The sequence below is a fragment of the Apteryx mantelli genome, chromosome 24 (assembly GCF_036417845.1).
Source record: "Apteryx mantelli isolate bAptMan1 chromosome 24, bAptMan1.hap1, whole genome shotgun sequence".
Taxonomy (NCBI): Eukaryota; Metazoa; Chordata; class Aves; order Apterygiformes; family Apterygidae; genus Apteryx; species Apteryx mantelli.
In genome coordinates, this window is record NC_090001.1 from 648,473 (window position 1) to 670,147 (window position 21,675).

Genomic DNA, 21,675 nt, shown 5'->3' on the forward strand with positions numbered 1-21,675 from the left:
ACAGCAGGATGCCACTTCCACTCCTAGTGCCCAGGTACAGAGATCAGCTGAGGGAGCAGCTGCACTGGAAAGCGTTTCCGACACTCTCAGATCAACTCAGCGATGCACCAAGCATCAACCTGATGCCAGACCTCTGCTGTGCCACCTAGTCTACAAACACACTGTCTCTGCCCCTCAGAGCTGGCTGGTCTGCTACATACAACCAGGTGCCAGCAAGAAGAGATGGATGCAGGACACTCGCCACTTGCACACTCCCCAGCCACTGCTCTGCTCGCTGCCTTCCCTTGGCTCCTCAACCCAGACACACAGGGAAGCTCTTGTGGAAACACCAGAAGGTGGCCAAGGCACTCTAGGCTCACAAGGCCTGTGCAAATGATCAGCACAAGATCAGGCAGGCACAGAGCTGGCTCCTTGGGTGATGCTGCTGTTTTCAGAGGGAAGTATCCTGCTTTCTTTGGGCACAGCAGGCTGCTGCTTTCCACACCCATCCCTGCAGGAACCTCCAGCTACACATGGGGTGGGGGATGGGTTTTTTTTTTAGTAATACAAAAGTTACAGATACAATGGAGAAAGAGTTGAGAGTCCTGAAGGCCTCCTGAGCCCAAAGGAACCTCCTTCCTTCCCTTTAGTTACTTGGACAAGGAGCCCCAGTGAAGGGACAAAGGGTGCAGAGGCTTTGAAATGAGGCCCAAGCAATGAGACAGCCCCACACTGCAGGTCTGCTGAGATGCCAGCTCTCCTGGCTGCGCAGGCTCTGCAGCAGCAGTCCGGGCTCCACAGCTGGCTTCACAGAGCACTGAGGGCTGGGTGCCACGGGCAACCTGGCCCTGGGCACATCTTCACCCCTCGCAGAGCCACGAGCCCAAGAGCTCTGAGACTTCCTCAGGTCAAGCTACGGACGCTTTGGGGCACTCACACAAAGGCACCCAAGACATGCTGGCATTTATTGTAAGGGTCTTCCACTCATCCTATATGGTACCGCAACCTTCTAGGAAAAGGAGGGGACACAATAGCATTTGTCGAGGGGGCTGGCAGTAACAGGAGCTGGGGGACACCGGATTTGCAGCACAGCAGAGGTACCAGGAGGTGAACCCACACCCCATGTCACCCACTGATGCCAGGTGCATTTATGGAAGCCTTCGCATCCATACGCAGCCTCATCTCATCCACTTGCAGCTGCTTTCACAGAGGGCTCACGATGTTGCCAAAGATCTTGACAGCTACAGGGACACACCCTGGCATCCTGCCTCCATCCTCAGGGGTTCTAGGCACAGGGGAGACCATGTCTGTACAATGGGTCCCGTTTGGGCTCTCCGGTTCTGCAAAGGCACTAACACATAGGAGGGAGTCCAGCACAGGAACACCAAGATGGTCAGGGGCTGGTGCATGGGGCACAAAGAGAGGCTGGGAGAGCTCAGTTGCTTTTGCCTATACAAGAGAAGGCCAAGGGGGATATTCCTGCTGTGCACAGCTCCCTTACGGACGGCACAGGGAAGACGGAGCCGGATTTTCTTGGAGGTGCACACAAATAGCATGAAAGGCAACAGGGACAAATTGGATAATGGGAAATTCTTTTTAGACGTTAAGAGCAAACCTTTTTGTCCGTGATGGTGGCCGGACTGTGGCACAGGGATCCAGAGAGATTCTCAGATCACCATCCTTGGAGACAATCAGAACTTCACTGGAAAAGCCTCCAAGATACCTCATCTCCTGGGACCTGCCTTGAGCAGGGCGTTGCACCCCCACCTCCAGATGTCTCCTCCACTGCAGGCTCAAGGAATCTGCTATTCGGGATTGGAATGGATTAGGGTCTGGGATGGGAAGATGCAATGAGGGTCCAGCTTCAACAGAAAGCCTTTAAGGAGGGAGAAGGTAAAAATCCCAAAGACTCAGGGAAGCATCAAGACCTTCAGACACTGCAAGCCTGGACCTCAGCTGACAGAAACCACCAAACTGCAAGCAGGCCTGGCTCGCACTAGGATGCTCCAAGGAGGGAACATGGTCACCAACAGTCCTCACACAGGTCTCCCAGAAGGACACTGTGATGGTGGGCTGGGCTCTGGAAGCAGAGCACTGCTCTCTCCAGACACCTCCTCCCATGCTGAGCAGCAAAACACTGGTGCCACCACACGGATCCACCACAGGGCATCTCACACTAAAACATGCCTCTACCCCCGCACCTCACAGACGGTTGGCAGCCAACATGCGCCTCTGCATCAGTGACACACAGGGCACAGCACCACACATGGCAGCAGACAGGACACCTCCAAGCGCCCCAACTCACAGAAAGCCCAACTCTCCAGCCCTTCCACTCCCTTCTAGGCCTCCAAGGCCTTGCAACAGGTACTTCCTCTGCACATCCACTCACAGCCCAAGGCTTGCTCACTTCCCACCTCCAGGAAGCAGAGAGCAACTGCTCTCACAGGGGCTGGTCAGGCCAGCTCTTGCCTCTCGCTTGTGCCTCAACTTCTCTGAACAAGAAATCTCTTTCAAAATGTGGCCCATACCTCTTTGGGGGTGACGTTCCTTCTGCCTCCTCCAACAGCCTTTGCACCCATTCTCCAGTGACTGCATACGTGGACAGAAAATCCCAGACCTCGAATGTGTTACAGTCCCAAATGTGTCATAAAGGCATGTGGACACCTCAAAGACAGACACAGCATTCAGACCTGGCAGGAAAATCTGACAAGCTCCCTGCTGTTTTGGCAGGGCAATTCTTAAAGCACACACACCCTGGCAATAAGAGATTACTAACACCACTGCTCACACCAGCCCTAGATTAATTTAGCAGCCTCAAAATCTAGCTGGACTCCCTAGCTGACCGGGAGGAGGCTGCAAGCTTCTGCTTAGCAAGAAGTGGAAAGGCAAACTCCATGTCCACATTCACCACAGAACATCATCCACATTTGAAATGTAGCAGTACTGACTCATGATGATGGACTGGAATAAAATTTGTGCCAGATGATGTGGAACATCTACTTCTGCTTGATTAATGAGTTCCATTTCTGTATTGCTGTAGAGCTCTGCAGGGGTCAATCCCTCCTCTGAGCACACGCAACAAACCCAGAAGTGACCTCACCACCAACATCCAAGCCATGTGTCTTCTCCTCATCTATCAGCTGCTCAGAGAGAGGTGATCTCACAGGTACACACACCCCCACCACATGCCTGCTGTTGGCCTACAGGCTTCAGAGACACAAGTTCCCTCCAGATAACTTCCCCAGCCATGAACTACTGCTGGCCTAGCAGGTACTCTGACAAAAGGGACCTCACAATCAACGCCCATGCCTAACTGCCTGCTGCTGGCCTAGCAGGAGCTCAGAAAGACGTGACCTCACAGTCACCTTCACAGCCATGGCTCTGTCACTGGCCTAGAAGCCTCTAAGACAGAAATTACCTCACTACAAGTTCCCCAGCCATGAGACAAATCCTGCCTTATCAGCTGTGCAGGCAGAAATGATCTCAAAAGCACAGATCCCAGCCATGGACCTGCTGCTGCCCTGTCAACCGCTCAGGTAGAAATGACCTCACAATCACCTCTCCAGCCACATGGCTCCTGCTACCCAATCAGGTCAGCAGTCAGAAGGGACCTCACAAGCAACAGCCAAGCCTTCTTCCTCCACCTCCACTATCAGGTACTCAGGCAGAAGTCACCTCATCATCAACAGCTGAGCCATGTGCCTCCTGCTGGCCTATCAGCTCCTTGCAAAGAACTGATTTGACACTGGTGATTTTCTGGCATAGCTCTCACAGACAGTGGTGACCTCACTGCCCACACCCTGACCATGGGGCTGTTACCACCTGCAGCTCCTCCTGCCCTGCCTACTCCCCCCCCTCCCCCCGCCAAGGCTGAGCCAGCTCCTGAACGGCCTCCCTGATTCACCTTGTGGCTTCATAATGAAGCTTCAGAATGAGCAAAACACCCCTCAGGTACCAGTTACGACCCCAAAACAACATTACCTTTTGCCTAGGTAGTCTCTACACACAGCCCATAAAACTTAGGAATTGGGAAAAGGCCTGCAAGTAATTCTTGGCAACATTTTCTAACGGGAGGGTGGCATGGGAGCAGCGATCAGGAACCTGAAGACAGCAGGGCCTCAAGTCCCAGGCAGAGGGAGAAGCCTTCCTGCAATTCAGAAGTCTAATTCCTTCCCCAATGCTGAACAAACCCAGCAAATCCTCTACACATCTAAGCATTCTCCTATTTTATGCCCTGACAATTGGAGACATGAGGAAGGACTCAGGCCAGGGCATCTCAGCTGGTGAAACCAGCAGAGCCACAATTCAGCAACTCTTCATCCTGACCTAGGAGGATGGAAATAACAACAGCAAGTGCAAGGACTGGCCCTTCATGCACTTTCAAGGCCCTTGACAAGCAAAACAGCTCACACTTACACAAAGCTGCTCTGGAAACACCCTTCATGCTGCTGCCAGGCTCACAGATCTTGGGGAGAAGCAAGAGGCCTGGAGCAAAGACAGCTACTAAGGTACGGCATGACATGCAGGGACAGCCACTCTCAGAGAGGCTCAGAAATGCCGTTTTCAGAACAGAAGACACCACTGGGAAGGGCACCTCGCCAGGACACCAGCAGCCTGCTCACACTCTGCCCAGCAGCTCCCAAACGCAGCTCGGAGCAGCACCTGGGGCTGCGCTGGCAGCAGCAGGTCAGGGAAACGCTTTAACATGGATCCCAGAACCACCACAGGGCCAAAGGTTCCTGCACCCAAACCCCACCGAGCCACCCTGGCCCAGCTGCTCGGGGCAGGCCGCCACGTCTGGCTGCAGGGCAGCTCCCCGCTCTGGCCCAGGTCGCTCTGTTCCCTGCTCACGGCCCCTCCAGCCCCTGCTGCAGCTCCTGCAGCAAAGCAGCCCCGTTGCCAGCACCGCTGTCCCTGCCCCAGCAGGAGGTCACCATCACGATGGACTGCAATTGGCTGTCAGAGCCATCAGTGAAATCAATGCCCCCCCTCCTCCTCCTCCTGCCAGCCAATAGAAGGGCTGCACTGGGGCGACGCCATGGCAACGTTGCGCCCTCCTGCCCTGGCGGCCTGCTCTGCCCCCTCCCCCCGCAGTTGGGCACCATGTTGTGGGTGGCAGCGCAGGGCCGGGGCGCGGCGGGGCCTGGTGGCAGAAGAGTAACATGTGGCCGGGCAGTGCGGGGCCCCGTGGCGCGGCTGCTACCCCACCGGGGCTGTGCTGTGCTGCAGGGGCCGTGTGGGGCTGCTGGCTGCCCTGCTCCCGGGGGGCCATGGGGGGCTGTAGGGGGGCAGTGCTGGGCCTTGTGCTTGTGGCAGCCCTGGCACAGGCGAGGGGGCCCTGGGGATGGCCGGGGTCCCAGAGACCACAGACAGCATTCTGCTGCCCCCAGGGCAGGGCAGGGCAGGGCAGTGTTCTCTTGCCCCTCCTGTCCCATCCCCCTCCCCACGCAGCCGCGGGGCTCGGCAGCCCTCGCTGTGAGCTCGGCTGGGATGGGCAGCGGCCAGGTGGGCATCCCCCACCTGTTGGCAAGATGCTCTCCCCAACATGCTGTCTTTTGGGTGCAGAGGTTTGAGCCTGATTTGCAGGATGAGAGGGGCTATGACCATCTCAAGATGGCATCTCTGAGCTCAAAACATGCTCTGCTGAGTTGGAAGCATAAAAAGATCCGCAGGGAAGGAACAGAGGTTTTCTCAAACACACAGAGCACTTGGGGTTAGTACAAGGCGAAGGTTTCATTATTGTATATGGACATTTCCAGCAGGTTTTTGTGGATCCCACGGGAGCTGCAGGCCACCCCAGCCTCTGGGACCCAGGACGCCTTTCTTCTCAGAGCCAGACCCCAAAGGGGGAACCACTCACAGGGAAACCTGGCCATGGATTGCCCACCCCCTCCCCCCACCCACGAGGGCATGGAGCTGGCCCCACAGAAGCCTTGTGGCTCAGGGCACCCCCAGCGCCAGGACCCAGGAGTCCTGGCTGCCACATTGTCCATTGGAGCCTGAGGGGACCCTCAGGCAGGGCTCTCGCGGCAGCCCCCAGTCGTGTCCAGCCACCGCCACAGCCTAGGATCCCCAGCAGTTTTTGAAGTTAACAGCATTGCCAGCTGTGGGTATCGCATGACCAGTGCCCACAAGTGCCTGGGCCTCACAAGGAAGTGAGGGCCCCCGCCCATGCCACCGAGAAGACCTGCCTGTGATGCAGCACATCCCACTGTGACCTCAGCTCGTGTCATCTGGGGGCTTGGTAGGTCACTGCCATGGAGATGGCAGAGCCAGGAGAGAGCAGAGAGATGTCCCCTCATGTCCTGGAAAGCAGTCACCTCCCTCCACCCCAGGTATTTTCCAAATTTTTCTGATAACTCCTTGAGGACCATCTGTAGATGTTGCCAAAGGCAGTGAAATAGCTAAAATGGGGAACTAGAGAAGACACTTCTGTGCCCCTGCACTGGCAGGTTGCTGCACTAGGCTGATCTCTGCAGGAATCTGGGGTTTGGGGGTTGGTTTGGGGCTTGGCATTTTTCAAACCCAGGATCAAAGTCATGTGGGTTGAAACAGCACAAGCGTGGCCACGCGTTGAGATGCTTTTGTGAGCCTCAAGGCTGGTTTCTCCTGTGGGTCCCTCTTTTTGGAGAAGCAGGATGTAGGAGAACATGGGAGAGGAGAGAGCCTTCCTCCTTTGGGCACCAAAGCAGGCTCTTTGCTATTCAAAGTCCTCAGCAAGGTTTCTCGGTGTGTGGTGCTTAAGATAGAGATGATGTGCCATAAAAGAGCAAACGTGCTGTGACAGTGTGCTCCTTTCCCCCCTTGCTGATGTGCTCTCTCCCCCTCAACCTGACCTCCCTGTAAACAGCATGTATGCAGGGGCTAATTGAGCATGCGCCAACTAAGGCCTGTCTAGCATGCAAATATGACTGTGAGTCAATCATCTCCCCCCGACCCCCATAACTAGGGGGCAGCCCAGAGCCCATTGAGCTCTCCTGAATGGCAGCGGGCTGCACTGCAGAACCTCCTCTTGAGCAGGGATGCCTCTCAAGGTTCCTCCTCAAGGTTGAGAGATTCCTTACCCGCGACAAATCCTCGATAAGTGATTAATAGCATGCTGAAGTTTTGCGAACTTCACGAAACTTTGCTGAGTTATATCTCTGATTAATTGTGCACATAATCCCTTAGACATGAACAGTTGACCAAGTCTGAGACTAGGACTGGATCCAGCCACACGTAGGCTCCTCTGAGGGAGTCTGGAAAGCAAGGGGGTCCTTTCTGAACCTCATGACTCAATGAGAGGGTCTCTGTTGCATGTGCATCTGACGCTGTCCTTCATGCAGTAAATAACTGAGTGAACCTTGCCAATCGAACCTCTTTAAATCATTCTTATTTACATTTGGAATTTGTTAAATCACTATCTTATCACAGTAAATATAGTGCTGCTTCCCTTTTACAAGTGAAGTGCATTACTCCTCCACAACAAGCCCTCAAGCATATGGCTCTTTTGCCCCATTAGGTGCTATGTCACATGCGATGAGAGTTGTGTCCTCCAGGTCACTGATGAATGTTTTAAACGGTACGGGTTGCAGTACAGACCCCTGCATGCTCCACTTGTCAGCAACTTCCAGGGAAAGCCTGAGCCATTCACAAAAACCCTCTGAGCTTGATGATCCAACCAGCTTTCCACCCATCTGGATGTCTACGCAGCCTACTGTAATGCCTTTCTTATATACAAGAATACTGTGGGAGGCAGTATTCTTGTACAAACCTCTTGCCTAAAATCAGGGTAAATGACATCCACTACTCTCTGCTCTGCTACAAGTGCAGTTGTATTATCACAGAAGGCAATCAGGTTGGTCAGGAATGATTTCCCTTCACTTAATCTCGGATGCATCCCATCCAGTCCCATAGACTTGTATGGACTGAGTTCTTGCAAGTCATCCCTCACTTCGTCCTCAGGCACTGCAGGTGGGTTTTCTCGTCTGGAGTCCTGACTCTAGGCACAACAGCCCAGGACACCTTGCTGGTGAAGCCTGAAGCCAAGAAGGCACTGAGCTCCTCAGACCTACCTGCACCTGTTGTTACTAGTTTCCCTAGCCATTCAGCAGGGAGCCCATGTGTTCCTTGCTTACTCTTTCCCTGTTACTGAAGGAGTAGCAGCTCTCCTTCATGCCCTTGACATTCCCTGCAAGTGTCTATCCTGGGGGAGTTTTGGCTTCCGTAACACCATCCCTACTTTGCTGGACAACAGTGCCCTGTTTAGCCAAGCTGGTCTCCTGCAATGTCTTCTCGTTTTACTGAGCATCTGTAGGGACCATCCTTGTGCTTGTTGCCTACTGTCCTGTAAAGATCTCATGGCTTTCCTCAGCTCCTGTGCCCTTCAGAGCTGCCTCCCATGGGATCCCCCACCAGTGCCCTGAACAGGTCAAAGTCTGCTCCTGTGAAGTCCAGCATCTGTACTCTGCTACTATGCTTCCTCACTCCCTTCAGGGCCTTGGAATCTGCTATTTCATGGTCATTGCAGCCAATGTTTCCACTGATGACCGCATGCCTGACCACTTCTTCCTTGTTTGCAACCATGTGATCCAGGTGAACATCATGCTTGGTGGCCCACCAGGGAGCTGAGCTAAGAAGCTGCCCTGACACCCTCCAGAAACCTCCTGGACTGCTTCCACTCTGCTGTTTGCCCTTCCACTGCATGCCAGGTAGATTAGAGTCCCTCCACAAGAAGCAGGCCCTGTGAGGCACAGACTTCCTCAGGTAGCTTAAAGAAGACTGCGTCCACCTCCTCACCCTGATTGTGTTCTCTGAAACTCCCATCACAATGTCACTCTTACTCTGATGCCTTCCCACAAGCGCTCACCCAGCCCTTTGTCCATGCCATGCAAGAGCCCCATACATCCAAGCTGTCCCTTCACACAAAGGGCATCCCCCCTCCTCAACTTCCTTCCCAGTCTCCCCTGAAGAGCCTGTACCCTGCCATCACAGCCTTCCAGTTGTGCGAGTGATCCCATCACATCTCGGTTATTCCAAAGATGTTGCAGCCTTGTGACTGCTTGTGCATCTCCATTGCCTCCTGTCTGGGCCCCAGGCTGCATGCTGCTGCCTGCATGTGTATATTTGGGCAGCAGAGCCTCAGCTGTAGCCCAGAGAACAGATTGGCCATAGGGAAACCTGCTACCAAGAGCCAAGGACACCAAATAGGCAATGGCCCCACTTCAGAGCAGAGACATGCTGGCAGAGAGAGCAGATGGCAATGTAATGGTGAAACAGGGTTCCCACTGAAGGAGCAAACCTGCAGTGCCCAAGGCCAGGGAGAAACAGAGCAGGGCTGTGCAGGAACAGGAGAGGGGTTTGGTGCCCGAGCTGACCCTGCAGCACCCTGAGGCCAGTGGCAGATGTGAATGGATCCCCGGGAAGGAGAAGGTGCCCCAGAGAACATCCCTGGGCCTGCACAGCCTGTGATCCAGGCACCTTGTGGACTTCCTTAACACAGTCCCTGTATCATCTGCGGGTGAGAAGAGGTTCAGGGGAAGGAGAGCTGGGAGATTTCAAGAGTGCAGGGCCATGAGTGGAGACCTTGGTGTGATGTGCTTCCTGTTTATGCAGCACACTTGCATGCAGACAGTATGGACTTTGCCTAAAGGCAGAGGTGGGATTGCATTATTTGGGCACAGGTAGGAAACCCAAGGCCCCCTGGGACACTGGCCCAGCAACCACTCCAAAAGGGCATGGCTTTTCTGTAGGTCCCATGCGGTATCATGCTAGAAACATGGCCTGGATGAAGGCACAGAGTGCACCCTCAGCAAGTTTGCTGACGATACGAAACTGGCAGGTTTGGCTGATACACCAGGGGGCTGTGCTGCCATTCAGAGGGACCTGGACAGGCTGGAGAGGTGGGCAGAGAGGAACCTCATGAAGTTCAACAAAGGCAAGTGCAGAGTCCTGCACCTAGGGAGAAGTAACCCCATGCCCCAGTACAGGCTGGGGGCTGAACTGCCAGAAAGCAGCTCTGCGGAGAAGGACCTGGGAGTGCTGGTGGACAGCAAGTTAAGCATGAGGCAGCAATTTGCCCTTGTGGCCAAGAAGGCCAAGGGTATCCTGAGGTGCATGAGGAAGAGTGTTGCCAGCAGGTGGAGGGAGGTGATTCTCCCCCTCTCCTCAGCCCTGGTGAGGCCACATCTGGAGTACTGTGTCCAGTTCTGGGCTCCCCAATACAAGAGAGACATGGAGCTCCTGGAGTGAGTCCAGCAGAGGGCTCCTAAGATGATGAGGGGACTGAAGCATCTCTTTTATGAGGCAAGGCTTAGAGAACTGGACCTGTTCCGCCTGGTGAAGAGAAGCCTGAGGGGGGATCTTATCAAAAGGTATAAGTTTCTGAAGGAACGGTGTAAAGCGGATGGGGCCATATTCTTCTCAGTAAAGCACAGTGACAGGACAAGAGGCAACAGGCACAAACTGAAACACAGGAAGTTCCGTATGACCATGAGGAAAAACTTGTTTACTGTGAGTGTAACCGAGCACTGGAACAGGTTGCCCAGAGAGGTTGTGGAGTTTCCATCCTTGGAGATACTCAAAAGCTGCCTAGACAGGGTCCTGGGCAATGTGCTCCATGTGACCCTGCTTGAGCAGGGGGTTGGACTAGATGATCTGCAGAGGTCCCTTCCAACCTCAACCATTCTGTGATTCTGTGATTCTGAACGAGCCCTTGTGCTAGAAACCCCAGGAATCTGGCATGGCCCTGCCAGCCTATTTCTCTGTCATTATAACAAGTGTCTGAACTGAGTTACAGTAGCAGTTTGCACTGTAGGGTTCTGCATGTGTCTCAGATTCATAATGACTGGAGCTCTAGTTGCAGTGTCATTTCAGATGGCCTGGAAAATTCCCCACCTGGCCCCCAGCTTAAGATCTCGAAGGATGTAGGTCTCACACTTGCTCCATCAGTGCAAGCAAACACTGACACATGCCTTGGGCCACCTCTGTCTCTTCAAACATCACCAGGTTTTTCCAGGAACTGCTTTGAACCTTTCATCTCCAGTGATTATAATGGGAGCTTAGACAAGGAGCTCGCATACAGACATCTCTGTTGTGCACGCTTCAGGTTGGGCACGGGGAATCCCACCTCCTGTGTGTTTGTGTAGTTCATGGAGAGAGCTGAATCCCACTGCAGCCCAGGGGCTCCTAAACTGTCATGTGATGCCCACATCTGAATCAAAACCTGAACCATGGGTAAATGACCTCCTTTCTTGGCCTCGTCTAGGCTCCTGCCTAGTTAAGAGATGGGAAGAAGGTCTTCTAGAGTGGGACATTTAAACCTCCTGCAGATAACATCCTCTGATGAGAAAAAATTGTAGTGCTGGAATCAGTCGCCCTTCACTGTTCAGAGAGGGACTGTTGGTGATTATTTTAAGCTATGTCAGTGAACCTTTCCCAGGTGGAGGGAGCACAAGGGATTGATGCCTTCAGCTGGGCCTCTGCTCCTGAGCAGAGGCAGGCTCCTGGGATGGAGGGAGCTCCTGGCAACCTGGCAGCACTGCTGAGAGACAGCTGTGTCCAGGAGCAGCTCCCCTGTCAAGAGCAGCAGGGCTCTGGGCACTGCCTGCTGTCGCTGAGATGCGATGAGACAAGAGAGAGAGAAGTGAAAGGCAGTGTGGAGTGGGAGGACAGCTGAGTGCTCCTGGTGGGAGAAATCTTCACAGCCCCTTACACGGTAAGTCTCTGGCTGCAGGGCAATGCTACTGCTGTTCCTGGAGGGGTCTTCTAAACCCATCCCATCCCATGATTTTTAAGGATCGTACCTCTAGCTTCTCCAGTGCAGAGGAGAAGGAGGTGCTTCAGAGTAGGGATTCCTAGCCACTCCGTCACAGCCACAGGGCATCCCACTATCGTCTCCCAGGGACTGTTGCAGGGGTGCAAAGCCTGGGTGTGCACACAGATCTGCCCAGGGCTCTTTTCCAGAGCAGTGTCCCTTCACCCCAGGGTGCTGTGTGCCTGGGGCAGTGACTCTGCTGCCTGCACGGGTCAGCACTACCCAGAGAGCTCCCCATGGCATTGTGGGGAGAAGCTCTGGGTGGAAGGAGTGACCGCTGGTAGAAAAGTTCATTCTTTTGAGAGAGTGCTGTGTGGATCAGGGCTGCTCACAGCTCCAGCTCATGCACAGGACATTTCTGAGGGGACTTTGCAAAAGGAAGGCCAAGACAGGTGTTTCCTGAAAGAAAAGGCTATTTTCTGAGTTGGTGCTTTAAATTTCCTTCTAGCTGGCATGGGGAAAATGGAAACGGTGCTGTCAGGTTGGGACAAGGGACTGAGATTCATTAACAGTTTCAATGAGCAATCAATAGTTCTGCTAGGAACTTCTGAAAGACCCTTCAGCAACCCCTTAGTCTATAGACAGCAGCAAACTCCCCTTGGATGGTCACCTCTTGAGGGTTTATCTGACCTGCTCCTTCTCACCTGCACACAGGGGAATGCCCCTGGACAGTGCGCTGCTGCTGGGAGGTTTGTGCAGGGCAGACCTGAGCACCCTGGGGAAGGCGTTGGCACTGCACCACTGTCCCTGACTTGCTCAAATCCATCCTCCCATGCTGTTTCTGTTAGCAATCCCCTCTCATTCCCTGCCCCTCTCTGCTGCCTGGAGCTTCCGGGACAGGGCACTGGCCAGGGCTATCTCTGTGCTCACAGGTCCTAAGGAGCAGGTCAGAAAAACCCTCTTGTGGCTGTGAAGGTGATGCTGGTGCTGTCTGTAGGCTGAGGTGGGGATGAAGGGACCTGCTGAGGTTTCTCACAGACCTTTGGATCTGTCTCTCCCTTTAGAGTCTTAATGAGCCGTCTCCCTCTTAAGTCTTAAGGAGAGCCCATGTTTGGGACCCTTGACAGTTTCCCTGGGGTGTCCTGCCAAGCTGCAGGCTGCCCTCCAGAAGAGCACAGCTTCCCTCTAGCATTTTGTGCTATCTGAGAGTCCTTGCTCTGGTCCTGTGAGTCAGAAGCCTTCTCACACTCTTCATTGCTCTCTCCATATCAGGCCTGAGAGAGAAGAATTTGGAAATCTTTCTTTTAAAACTGTACTCCTCTGCTCTCAGATCTGTGCAGTTTCAGAGGGTCTATCTCATTGGAACGGAGACATCGAGAAAGGAGCAGGTCAGCGCCTGCCTTCACCTCAGTGTTTCTTTTCCTCGCTAGAGTGGCAGCTGGTGTCACTGATTCAGATACAGACACCTCTGTTCAAGAGGTGCTCAAGGGTGGGGGAGAGGAATCCCTCACAAGGGTCTTCTCTTTCGGAGACAGCTGCCATGAGTGCTATATTCATCTCTCATTATGGAAAACAGAGAAAATTCCCACTGGGTCACTGTACCAAAACTCATCCGTTCAGCTCATGGTGTCCGTCCATGGGAATCCCACCAAATACCTGGGACTGTTTGACACCTCAATTCACACCCTCCAGCAGGGCAGAAATGACTCTTCTAGAGACCATGGGAAGAGGCCCCTGCTCCGCACAGCACACTCAGCCAGCACAAAGCAGAGCTCCAGACAGGGAGCAGAACCTGAATGTAAAGGACAGAGAAGACATGGGGGTTTCTATGAGAAATGGGATGGGTTTGCCTTAGAGAAGCCTGCTCTAACTTGTCGGTGTTATTTCCTCCTTGGACAGATGCCAAAGCCCAGAGGAAGTAAATGTCCAACAGCAGTTCCCTCAACAAATTCCTCCTCCTGGCATTTGCAGATACACGGCAGCTGCAGCTCCTGCACTTCTGGCTCTTCCTGGGCATCTACCTGGCTGCCCTCCTGGGCAATGGCCTCATCATCACAGCCGTAGCCTGTGATCACCACCTCCACAACCACATGTACTTCTTCCTCCTCAACCTATCCCTCCTCGACCTTGGCTCCATCTCTGTCACTGTCCCCAAATCCATGGCTAATTCCCTGTGGGCCACCAGGGCCATTTCCTACTGGGGATGTACTGCACAGGTCTTTCTGCTTGCCTTTTTCTTCTCGACTGAGTATTCTCTTCTCACTGTCATGGCCTATGACCGCTACGTGGCCATCTGCAAACCCCTGCACTACGGGACTCTCATGGGCAGCAGAGCTTGTGTCAAAATGGCAGCAGCTGCCTGGAGCACTGGTTTTCTCTATGGTCTCCTGCACACTGCTAACACATTTTCCATACCACTCTGCCAAGGCAATGTCCTGGAGCAGTTCTTCTGTGAAATTCCCCACATCCTCAAGCTCTCCTGCTCAGACGCCTACCTCAGGGAAGTTGGGGTTGTTGTGGTTAGTGGCTGTTTAGTTTTGGGATGTTTCGTTTTTATTGTGCTGTCCTACGTGCAGATCTTCACAGTTGTGCTGAGGATCCCCTCTGAGCAGGGCTGGCACAAAGCCTTCTCCATGTGCCTCCCTCACCTGACCGTGGTCTTCCTGTTTCTCAGCACTGTCATGGTTGCCTGCCTGAAGCCCCCCTCCCTCTCCTCCCCAGCTCTGGATCTGGTGGTGACTGTTCTGTACGCAGTGGTGCCTCCAACAGTGAACCCTCTCATCTACAGCATGAGGAACAAGGAGCTCAAGGACGCACTGAAGAAACTGGTTCAACCGGTACTACTTCAGCAGCAATAAGCTGCCCATCTCTCCTCACAAGGGATTTCCAATTTACCTGGGCAACTCTTGTGCTTTGGGCATTCTATCTGTGATAATTCTGTTTGTAAATGCTTGAATTCATCCCACTTCTCCAGCAGCACAAACCCTGTCTGTCTGACCTAGAAGCCTTCTTGAAATCTGCATAGCACTGTGTCAGGGCAGGCCTCCCTGCCAGCATGTCTGTAATAAAAGGGGATTTCCTGTGGACAGTGCCTGAAGGTTGGGCTCTTCTTCCCAAGCTGGAGCCAAGAATGCACTCAGGGAGTTCACCCAAAAAGGCCCTTTGCTGTGCTTGGGTTTTCCTTGGGCTAAGGGGCATGAGCTCATAGGGTGATGTGTTTGGGCAGGAGGGCTGGAGTCAGCTGTAACTTGTGGGTGCCCAGTGTCCCTGGAGCAGGTGAGTGGTCAAGTGGTGTCTGCTGGGGACTGTCTGCCATATTACAGGGCTGGTGAGAGATGTCCATGCTTCTGGAAGGGAATATGGAGCCACCCCGAGAGCACAGGGGATCTCGTGGGACAGCATGTGCCTGGGATGGGCAGTGAGTGGAGACTCCCAAAACCAGGTGGAGTCCCCCAAAGGTAAAGGGCTAAACCGAAGAATGCACTGAATGAGAGCTCAGAAATCTCAGGAGAAGCAGTGGGGACCCAGCAGGCACAGGGAAGGGAGCCTCAAGAGTGGTTCATGTTATCTAAAAGGAAAAAAAAAGCCCACATTCATTCTGCCAAATGACACATGTGAACACCTCCTGAGCCATTTGAAATGCCCTGTGTTTGCTTCAAGCATCGTCCACATCCACAGAGCCTGGGAGGGGGTGGTCAGGCACAATGGTGCTGGTCCAGCTGGGTCTGCCCTGACCAGTAGAGCCCGTGCAGAGTCACCCTGTGGCCCTACAGCCCACTCGCTCTGCAGAGCATCACTGCCAGTCTGGGACTCTTGGTGGAGCACAGGGGAGGGATGCAGGAATGATCGGCCAGCCCAGCACGGACACACTCGCCTGGGGAAAGGCTCTCTGGGAGCAGTGACATCCGGGGGGAGTAGGGGTGCATGCGTGTGCAGGGGAGGAACACCAAGAGAAACACTTTCCTGTGTGCACCAGCTCAGGGCAAGTGTCTCTGTCACTGGGGCAGCAGGATCTGCCTGAGCAGCCCTGGGACCAGGACTCTGGTGCTGTCCTGCACAGGGGCTGGTGCTGTGGTGCAAGTGTCCAGAGCTCTGCAGCCACCTGCGGTGGGCACTGCTGCGGGGCCACCCTCAGCCTGGGCTGCTCTGCTGGGTGGGCTGGGGAGAGGGCAGAGGAGGTGGGGAGAACTGGGGAGGGGCTGAGATGGGCTGGAAAGGGCCTGAGAGAGGCAAAATGCCAGCAGGCAGCTCGTGTGTGTGAACAGCAGTGTGGGAGCACCCACCAGTGTGCTTGCAGGCAAATGGAGGTCTCCTGGGAAAGGCACCAGGACATGGAGGGTGCAGAAGAGAAGAGCCCAGGTTGTTCCCTGTGTTGCATGGACACACTGGGGAAGCTGCCCCACAGCCATCATCCTGGACCAGCCCCTCACGTGGCCCCTTTCCACTGCTGGCTGCTCACCCCAGCTGTGGGGTGGTGCATGGCCAGCTCCCTCCTCCTGCAGGTCTCCATATCCCGATGGAGGGGAAAAGGCCAGCCTTGCATGGTCACTCTTCTGCATCAGACCCCAGCAGATTTGGGAGCACGGCTGTCTGTTAACAGCTGTGGGGGCCCCATCCCGGACTGGTCAGGGGCCGGGTCCTTGGATTCCCCAGACTCTGGTGGATCATTTCATAATCATTGAATAATACTCCAGCCCTTTCCATGTGTGAGGTCTCTGGTTCTATCTCCAGCTGAGTTCTGGCTTTCCTCATTCCATCCCTGTGTGCACGGACAATGTCTCAATGCTTCCCTTGGGCAGCCCATCCCCCTTCCACCCTCTGTGCACTTCCCTCCAGCACCGTGAGTGCTGGTGCTGCTGCCAGGGCAGAGGTGGAATATTACACGGAGCTGCACCTCAGGGAGATCCCTGGGGAAAAGCTGTGCCCAGCCCCGGCCTCATGCCCAGCCCCAGCGAGGCAGAGGGGATCTGCCCTCTCCCAAGCCACCCTGGTGGTGCACTGGACAGGTGATGCCTTTGTGGGCAGCCAGGCTCCAGGTTCAGGCTGGATGCCAGCTCGAGGGCAGGAGCACCGGGATTTTCATGGGCTTCCAGTGGTGAAGGCAAGTGGGCACAAGTGCAAGTGCAAAGGCTGGTGGTGGAAAAGGCAGTGTGGGGCTGGTGAAGGCCCTCCCTCTGCTCCCCATGGGGAGGAGAGTCCCCAGGCAATGCTGAACTCCACTTTGGCCAACGGGAGGGGAGGACAGGGCAGGATGGAACAGGCAGATGGAGCCTCTTGGGATGCATGAGGGAGTTTTCCAAAGGCCAGCACTGAGCCAGGACGTATGCATCTTATCCCTGATGCTGGCCCAGCCAGGCTCGCTCTACCGTGCCTGAGGAGCTCTCATCCCTGTGCCAGCCATTACGGAGCAGAGGCCAAGGAGCTGGAGGTGCCTCAGGCCAAGCTGTGCCAGCCCCGGGGAGCTGACCCTGATCATGGTGTAGGCCAAGCCCCTCCTCATGTGTCCCATCCTGCTGGGAGGACAGCATGGGGACAGGGGAACAGCCTGTTCCTGCCCGGGGGCCGTGTGGGACCTTTTGGGAGAGAGGCAAAGGTTACAGCCGCTGCGCTGCAGCAGCACTGTCTGCGCCCCCTCCATGAGGCCCCTGCTGCTTCCCTGCCCACCCCTGCCCCTGCCTGGCCTGCTGCCCCCTTGCTCCCAGCCCATGGCCCCTCTCCTGGCACCGTGGGAACTAGCTCTGCAAGCAGGAGCTCCCTGGCCATCCCCACCTCTCCCCACATCAGGGATCAAGCCCCAGCCAGGCAGCAGGACGCTAGCTCAGAGGCAGAGGAGGACGAAGGAGAGTGGGGCTGGACAAGGGCACTTGCTGCTCCCAACAACATCCTCTTTGTAGCAGGAACCCAGAGGCAAATGGTGCTTAAACACTTGAGCCGGGATACAGGAACACTTGCTCTCGTAACTGTGCATCATCAAATCAGACCCCAAGCGGCTGCCCCCACTTTTTCATTCAGCTGTTCATCTGTGTGCAGTGTTACGTGGGTAGGGGCTGAAATCTGAAGCCCTCCTTACACCTTTGAATTGGCTTTCAGGCAAGAGTTGCTGTGGGGATATGCGGTCACCTTTTGTACCTACCACCTTCCCTGGGATCTGCTCAGATCCCAGCTTCCCTTGCTAAGGCTTTCTTGCCTGTAGTGAGGGGGCAGGTCTGAGGCAGAGATGGGGAGTCAGGTCAACAGGATGGGCACAGGGTCAGGTCAGGACTCAAGAGGTGCAGGGCCAGGCACAGGCATGTCCACAGCGTAACTCAGGCCAGGCCCCGGGACAAGGGGAGCAGCTCTCCAGCAAAGGGGAGGAGGCCCCACAACGAGGCCGGTCACTCTCTGTCTCCCCTGCTCTTGTGTCCAGCAGATCCCTCTCCCTCTCTGCCTGCAGCCTTTCTATGCCCACCCTACTGCCCAGCACAGCATTAGAGCCCTGGCCCTGCAGCTCCTCTGGCACCTCCTGCTGCCCCAGGGACAGAACCGCCTGCCCCGAGCTCGTGCACAGAGAAACCTGTTTTCATTTTCTCTCTGTGAATGCTTCTCTCCTCTTTTCCTGGGATGACCCTGCTCCCCAGACAGCCTTTCCCCAGAGGAATGTGTCCATGCTGGCCTGGCCGACTGTTCCTGTATCCTCCCCTGTGCTCCGCACAGGGCCCTGGGCTGGTGTTGCTGCTCTGCAGAGCGAGTGGGCTGTGGGGCCCTGAGGCTACAGGGTGACTCCTGACTCTGCGTTGGACATGCTGCTCAGGGTGGGAAGCAAAACCAGCTGGACAGGGCTCACCACCACTGATACTGCTGCCACCCATCCGAGCTCATGGCCTGTGCTCAGAGTGAGCCCAGGGCATTTGCAATGGCAGGAGATGTGTTTGGGTGTGCACTAGCTCCAGCCTGTGGTGTTTCACTGAGGGTGCAGGAATCACTCTGCAGTGCCCCTTCCCTGGGCCTCCTGGGTCCCCACTGCCTCTCCGGGATTGCAGAGCCCTTCTTTCCCTATCCATACCTGGGTTTAGTGATTTGCCTTCTGGTTATTCCACCATGGACTGTCCCTCATTTTGTGAGGCTCCACTCACTGCCCACCCCAAGGCACATGATGTCCCTGGAGATCCCCTGAGCTCTCCTGGTGCCTAAGATTCCCCTCCAGAAGCATGGGCATCTCTCATTGCACTGTCACCTGTGGCACAGCCCTGAGCAGGCAATTCAGAGACCAGTCCCCATCTCCACTGGCACTGCTCACCAAGAGATGAGCCCTGGATCCAGCCCTTGCTCCCGAACAGATCACTCTGGCACTCTGGGCTCATCCTATGGAGCCCACAGAGTTCACAAGCAGAGCAGAGGCCCTTTTGTGGTGCAGTTCCTTGGGTGTATTTTCAGCTCCATCTTTGAAGAAAGGCCTGAGTTCAGGCACGTCACAGGGCAGATCTCCTTTTATTATGGAAATGTTATTCTGGAGGCCAGAGCTGGCAGAAAGGTGCCCAATGCCAGGTTCTCTTGGTGCTCACAGGAATGCATCACCACCACATTACAAGAGTGCTCAGGCCATCTACATACCTCAGAGCACAGCAGGCCAGTGTGGCTATGAGGAAAAGAAGCCCTGAATAAAGAAAGTCCTGCTACCATTGGCAGACATGTCTCCAGGAAGGCTGCAGCCCCCATGCAAAGGCTGCAATGAGGAAATGTGGGCTGTGGTAGTGGGGGGGGATGGTCCTGAGGAGCAGAGGGTCTGTCCCCACAGGCTGCATCCAGACTGCCCTGCTGCAGCCAGACCCTCCTGACTGTGAACAGTGGAGCACGGTATGGGAAGGGACCAGCCCATGGTGACACCTGGCTGCCACCCTCGCAGAAGAGGGGTGTGAGATCACACCCTGGCTGTGGCCAGGGAATATGAGCTCTCCTAATGGACATGGTCTCACCCTGCCTGTACTCACCTGAGCTCCCTTGGTGTCAGTGCCAAGAAAGACACTGCAAAGGGAAACTCTGCTCATTGCACTGCGGGCATCAGAGGGTGCTCAGAGTAGCGGGCTCAGAGGTTCCCCCATCTCTGCTGATGAAGTGGGATGCCTGCCTTCCTGCTTCAACACACTCTCTGGCTCAGATTCAGATGAGAGATTCCTGAGGACAACTGGCATGAATGAGATAAGTGAGAAAGAAAGAAATGAACAACACACATGCTTGATGCCAAATACCCTGGGTATGAGAAGTAGACGCACATGAGACGCACCTTTTACCCATTGAACCATTTTCCCCAGCACATCCTTGAGCTCCTTCTTCCTCATGCTGTAGATGAGGGGGTTCAGTGTTGGAGGCACCACTGAGTACAGAACAGCCACCACCAGATCCAGAATTGGGGAGGAGAGGGAAGAGGGCTTCAGGCAGGCAAACATTGCAGTGCTGATAAACAGGGAGACCACGGCCAGGTGAGGCAGGCACATGGAGAAGGCTTTGTGCTGGCCCTGCTGAGAGGGGATCCTCAGCACAACTGTGAAGATCTGCACATAGGAGAGCACAATGCAAATGAAACACCCGAAGACTAAACAAATAGTAACCACAAGAGCCCCAAGTTCCCTGAGGTAGGCGTCTGAGCAAGAGAGCTTGAGGATGTGGGGAATTTCACAGAAGAACTGCTCCAGGACATTGCCTTGGCAGAGTGGTATGGAAAATGTGTTAGCAATGTGCAGGAGAGCACAGAGAAAACCAGTGCTCCAGGCAGCTGCTGCCATCTTGACACAACCCCTGGAGTCCATGAGCATGCCATAGTGTAGGGGTCTGCAGATGGCAACAAAGCGGTCATAGGCCATGACAGTGAGAACAGAATACTCTGCTGCGAAAAAGAAGAGAAGCAGAAAGACCTGCGCAGCACATCCCCAGTAGGAAATGGCCCTCGTGTCCCACAGGGAATTGGCCATGGATTTGGGGACAGTGGTGGAGATGGTGCCAAGTTCAAGGAGGGAGAGGTTGAAGAGGAAGAAGTACATGGGGGTGTGGAGGCGGTGGTCGCAGGCTATGGCTGTGATGATGAGGCCGTTGCCCAGGAGGGCAGCCAGGTAGATGCCCAGGAAGAGCCAGAAGTGCAAGAGCTGCAGCTGCCATGTGTCTGGAAATGCCAGGAGGAGGAACTCCTTCAGGGAGCTGCTATTGGACATTTGCTCACTCCCAGCTGAGGGAACCTTCTAAGGAGGAAGCATCATTGACAAGTTGGGACAGACTTCTCTGCGGAAAATTTCTGCATAACCTCCCCCAAACACACACACATTACCTCTTGCCATCTCAGCACGACTGTCATTGAGGTCCATGGCTGGAGCTCTGGTCTGTGCTGGCTGAGGTTGCTGTGAGGAGCAGGGGCCTCTGCCCGTGGGCTCCAGAGAAGGGCAGACCTACAGCACTGCATACATGGGAGCAGGGGTGTCTCAACTTCTATATTCACCTTTTGAACCAGATTTAATCCACTGCTCATGCAGAAGGGCTTTCAGCATCTTCACTCCCAGTTCTAAACAATGGGAGTTCATTAAGAGTTTTAAGGATTTTCTTGTTATATTTTATTTTATCTTATTTTTGGTGCCCTTGTCACACCCGAGGAGGATTCTTGGAGACAAATCCTCAGCATTGCTACTGCACTCAGAGTGACCAGCTGTGATTACTGAGAGGCAAAAGGATTCACTGTAGCTTTAGTGCAGAGTGAGGAGAGCTGGTCTGCCCATCCGTCTTCTTCCCAGATGCCCTGTGCTCGCACCTCAGAGGTGGAGGACAATTGCACTCATGTTACCCTAAAAAGAAACGACATCAGTAAGGGCAGAGGAAGCCAGTCTCAATGTGCAGATCAACAAATTAAGCACCCTTTCCCTGAGCATCTGAGGGACATCTCAGCACTCCCCTTCTAACCAGGAGCACCTTGGACTCATTCCAGTTGCCCACATGCAGCCTGC

At 54.7% G+C, this 21,675-nt stretch overlaps 1 protein-coding gene across 1 annotated transcript in view; it reads right to left on the reverse strand.

Annotated features, from left to right (window-relative positions):
• LOC136994092 (olfactory receptor 14A16-like) overlaps window positions 1-20,895 on the reverse strand; it is a 44,593-nt gene extending 23,698 nt beyond the window's left edge. Inside the window, exon 1 of the mRNA XM_067310345.1 lies at window positions 19,974-20,895. Coding sequence (XP_067166446.1) covers window positions 19,974-20,895 — 922 coding nt within the window. The remainder of the gene's footprint in view (window positions 1-19,973) is intronic.
• Window positions 20,896-21,675: the final 780 nt, after the last annotated feature.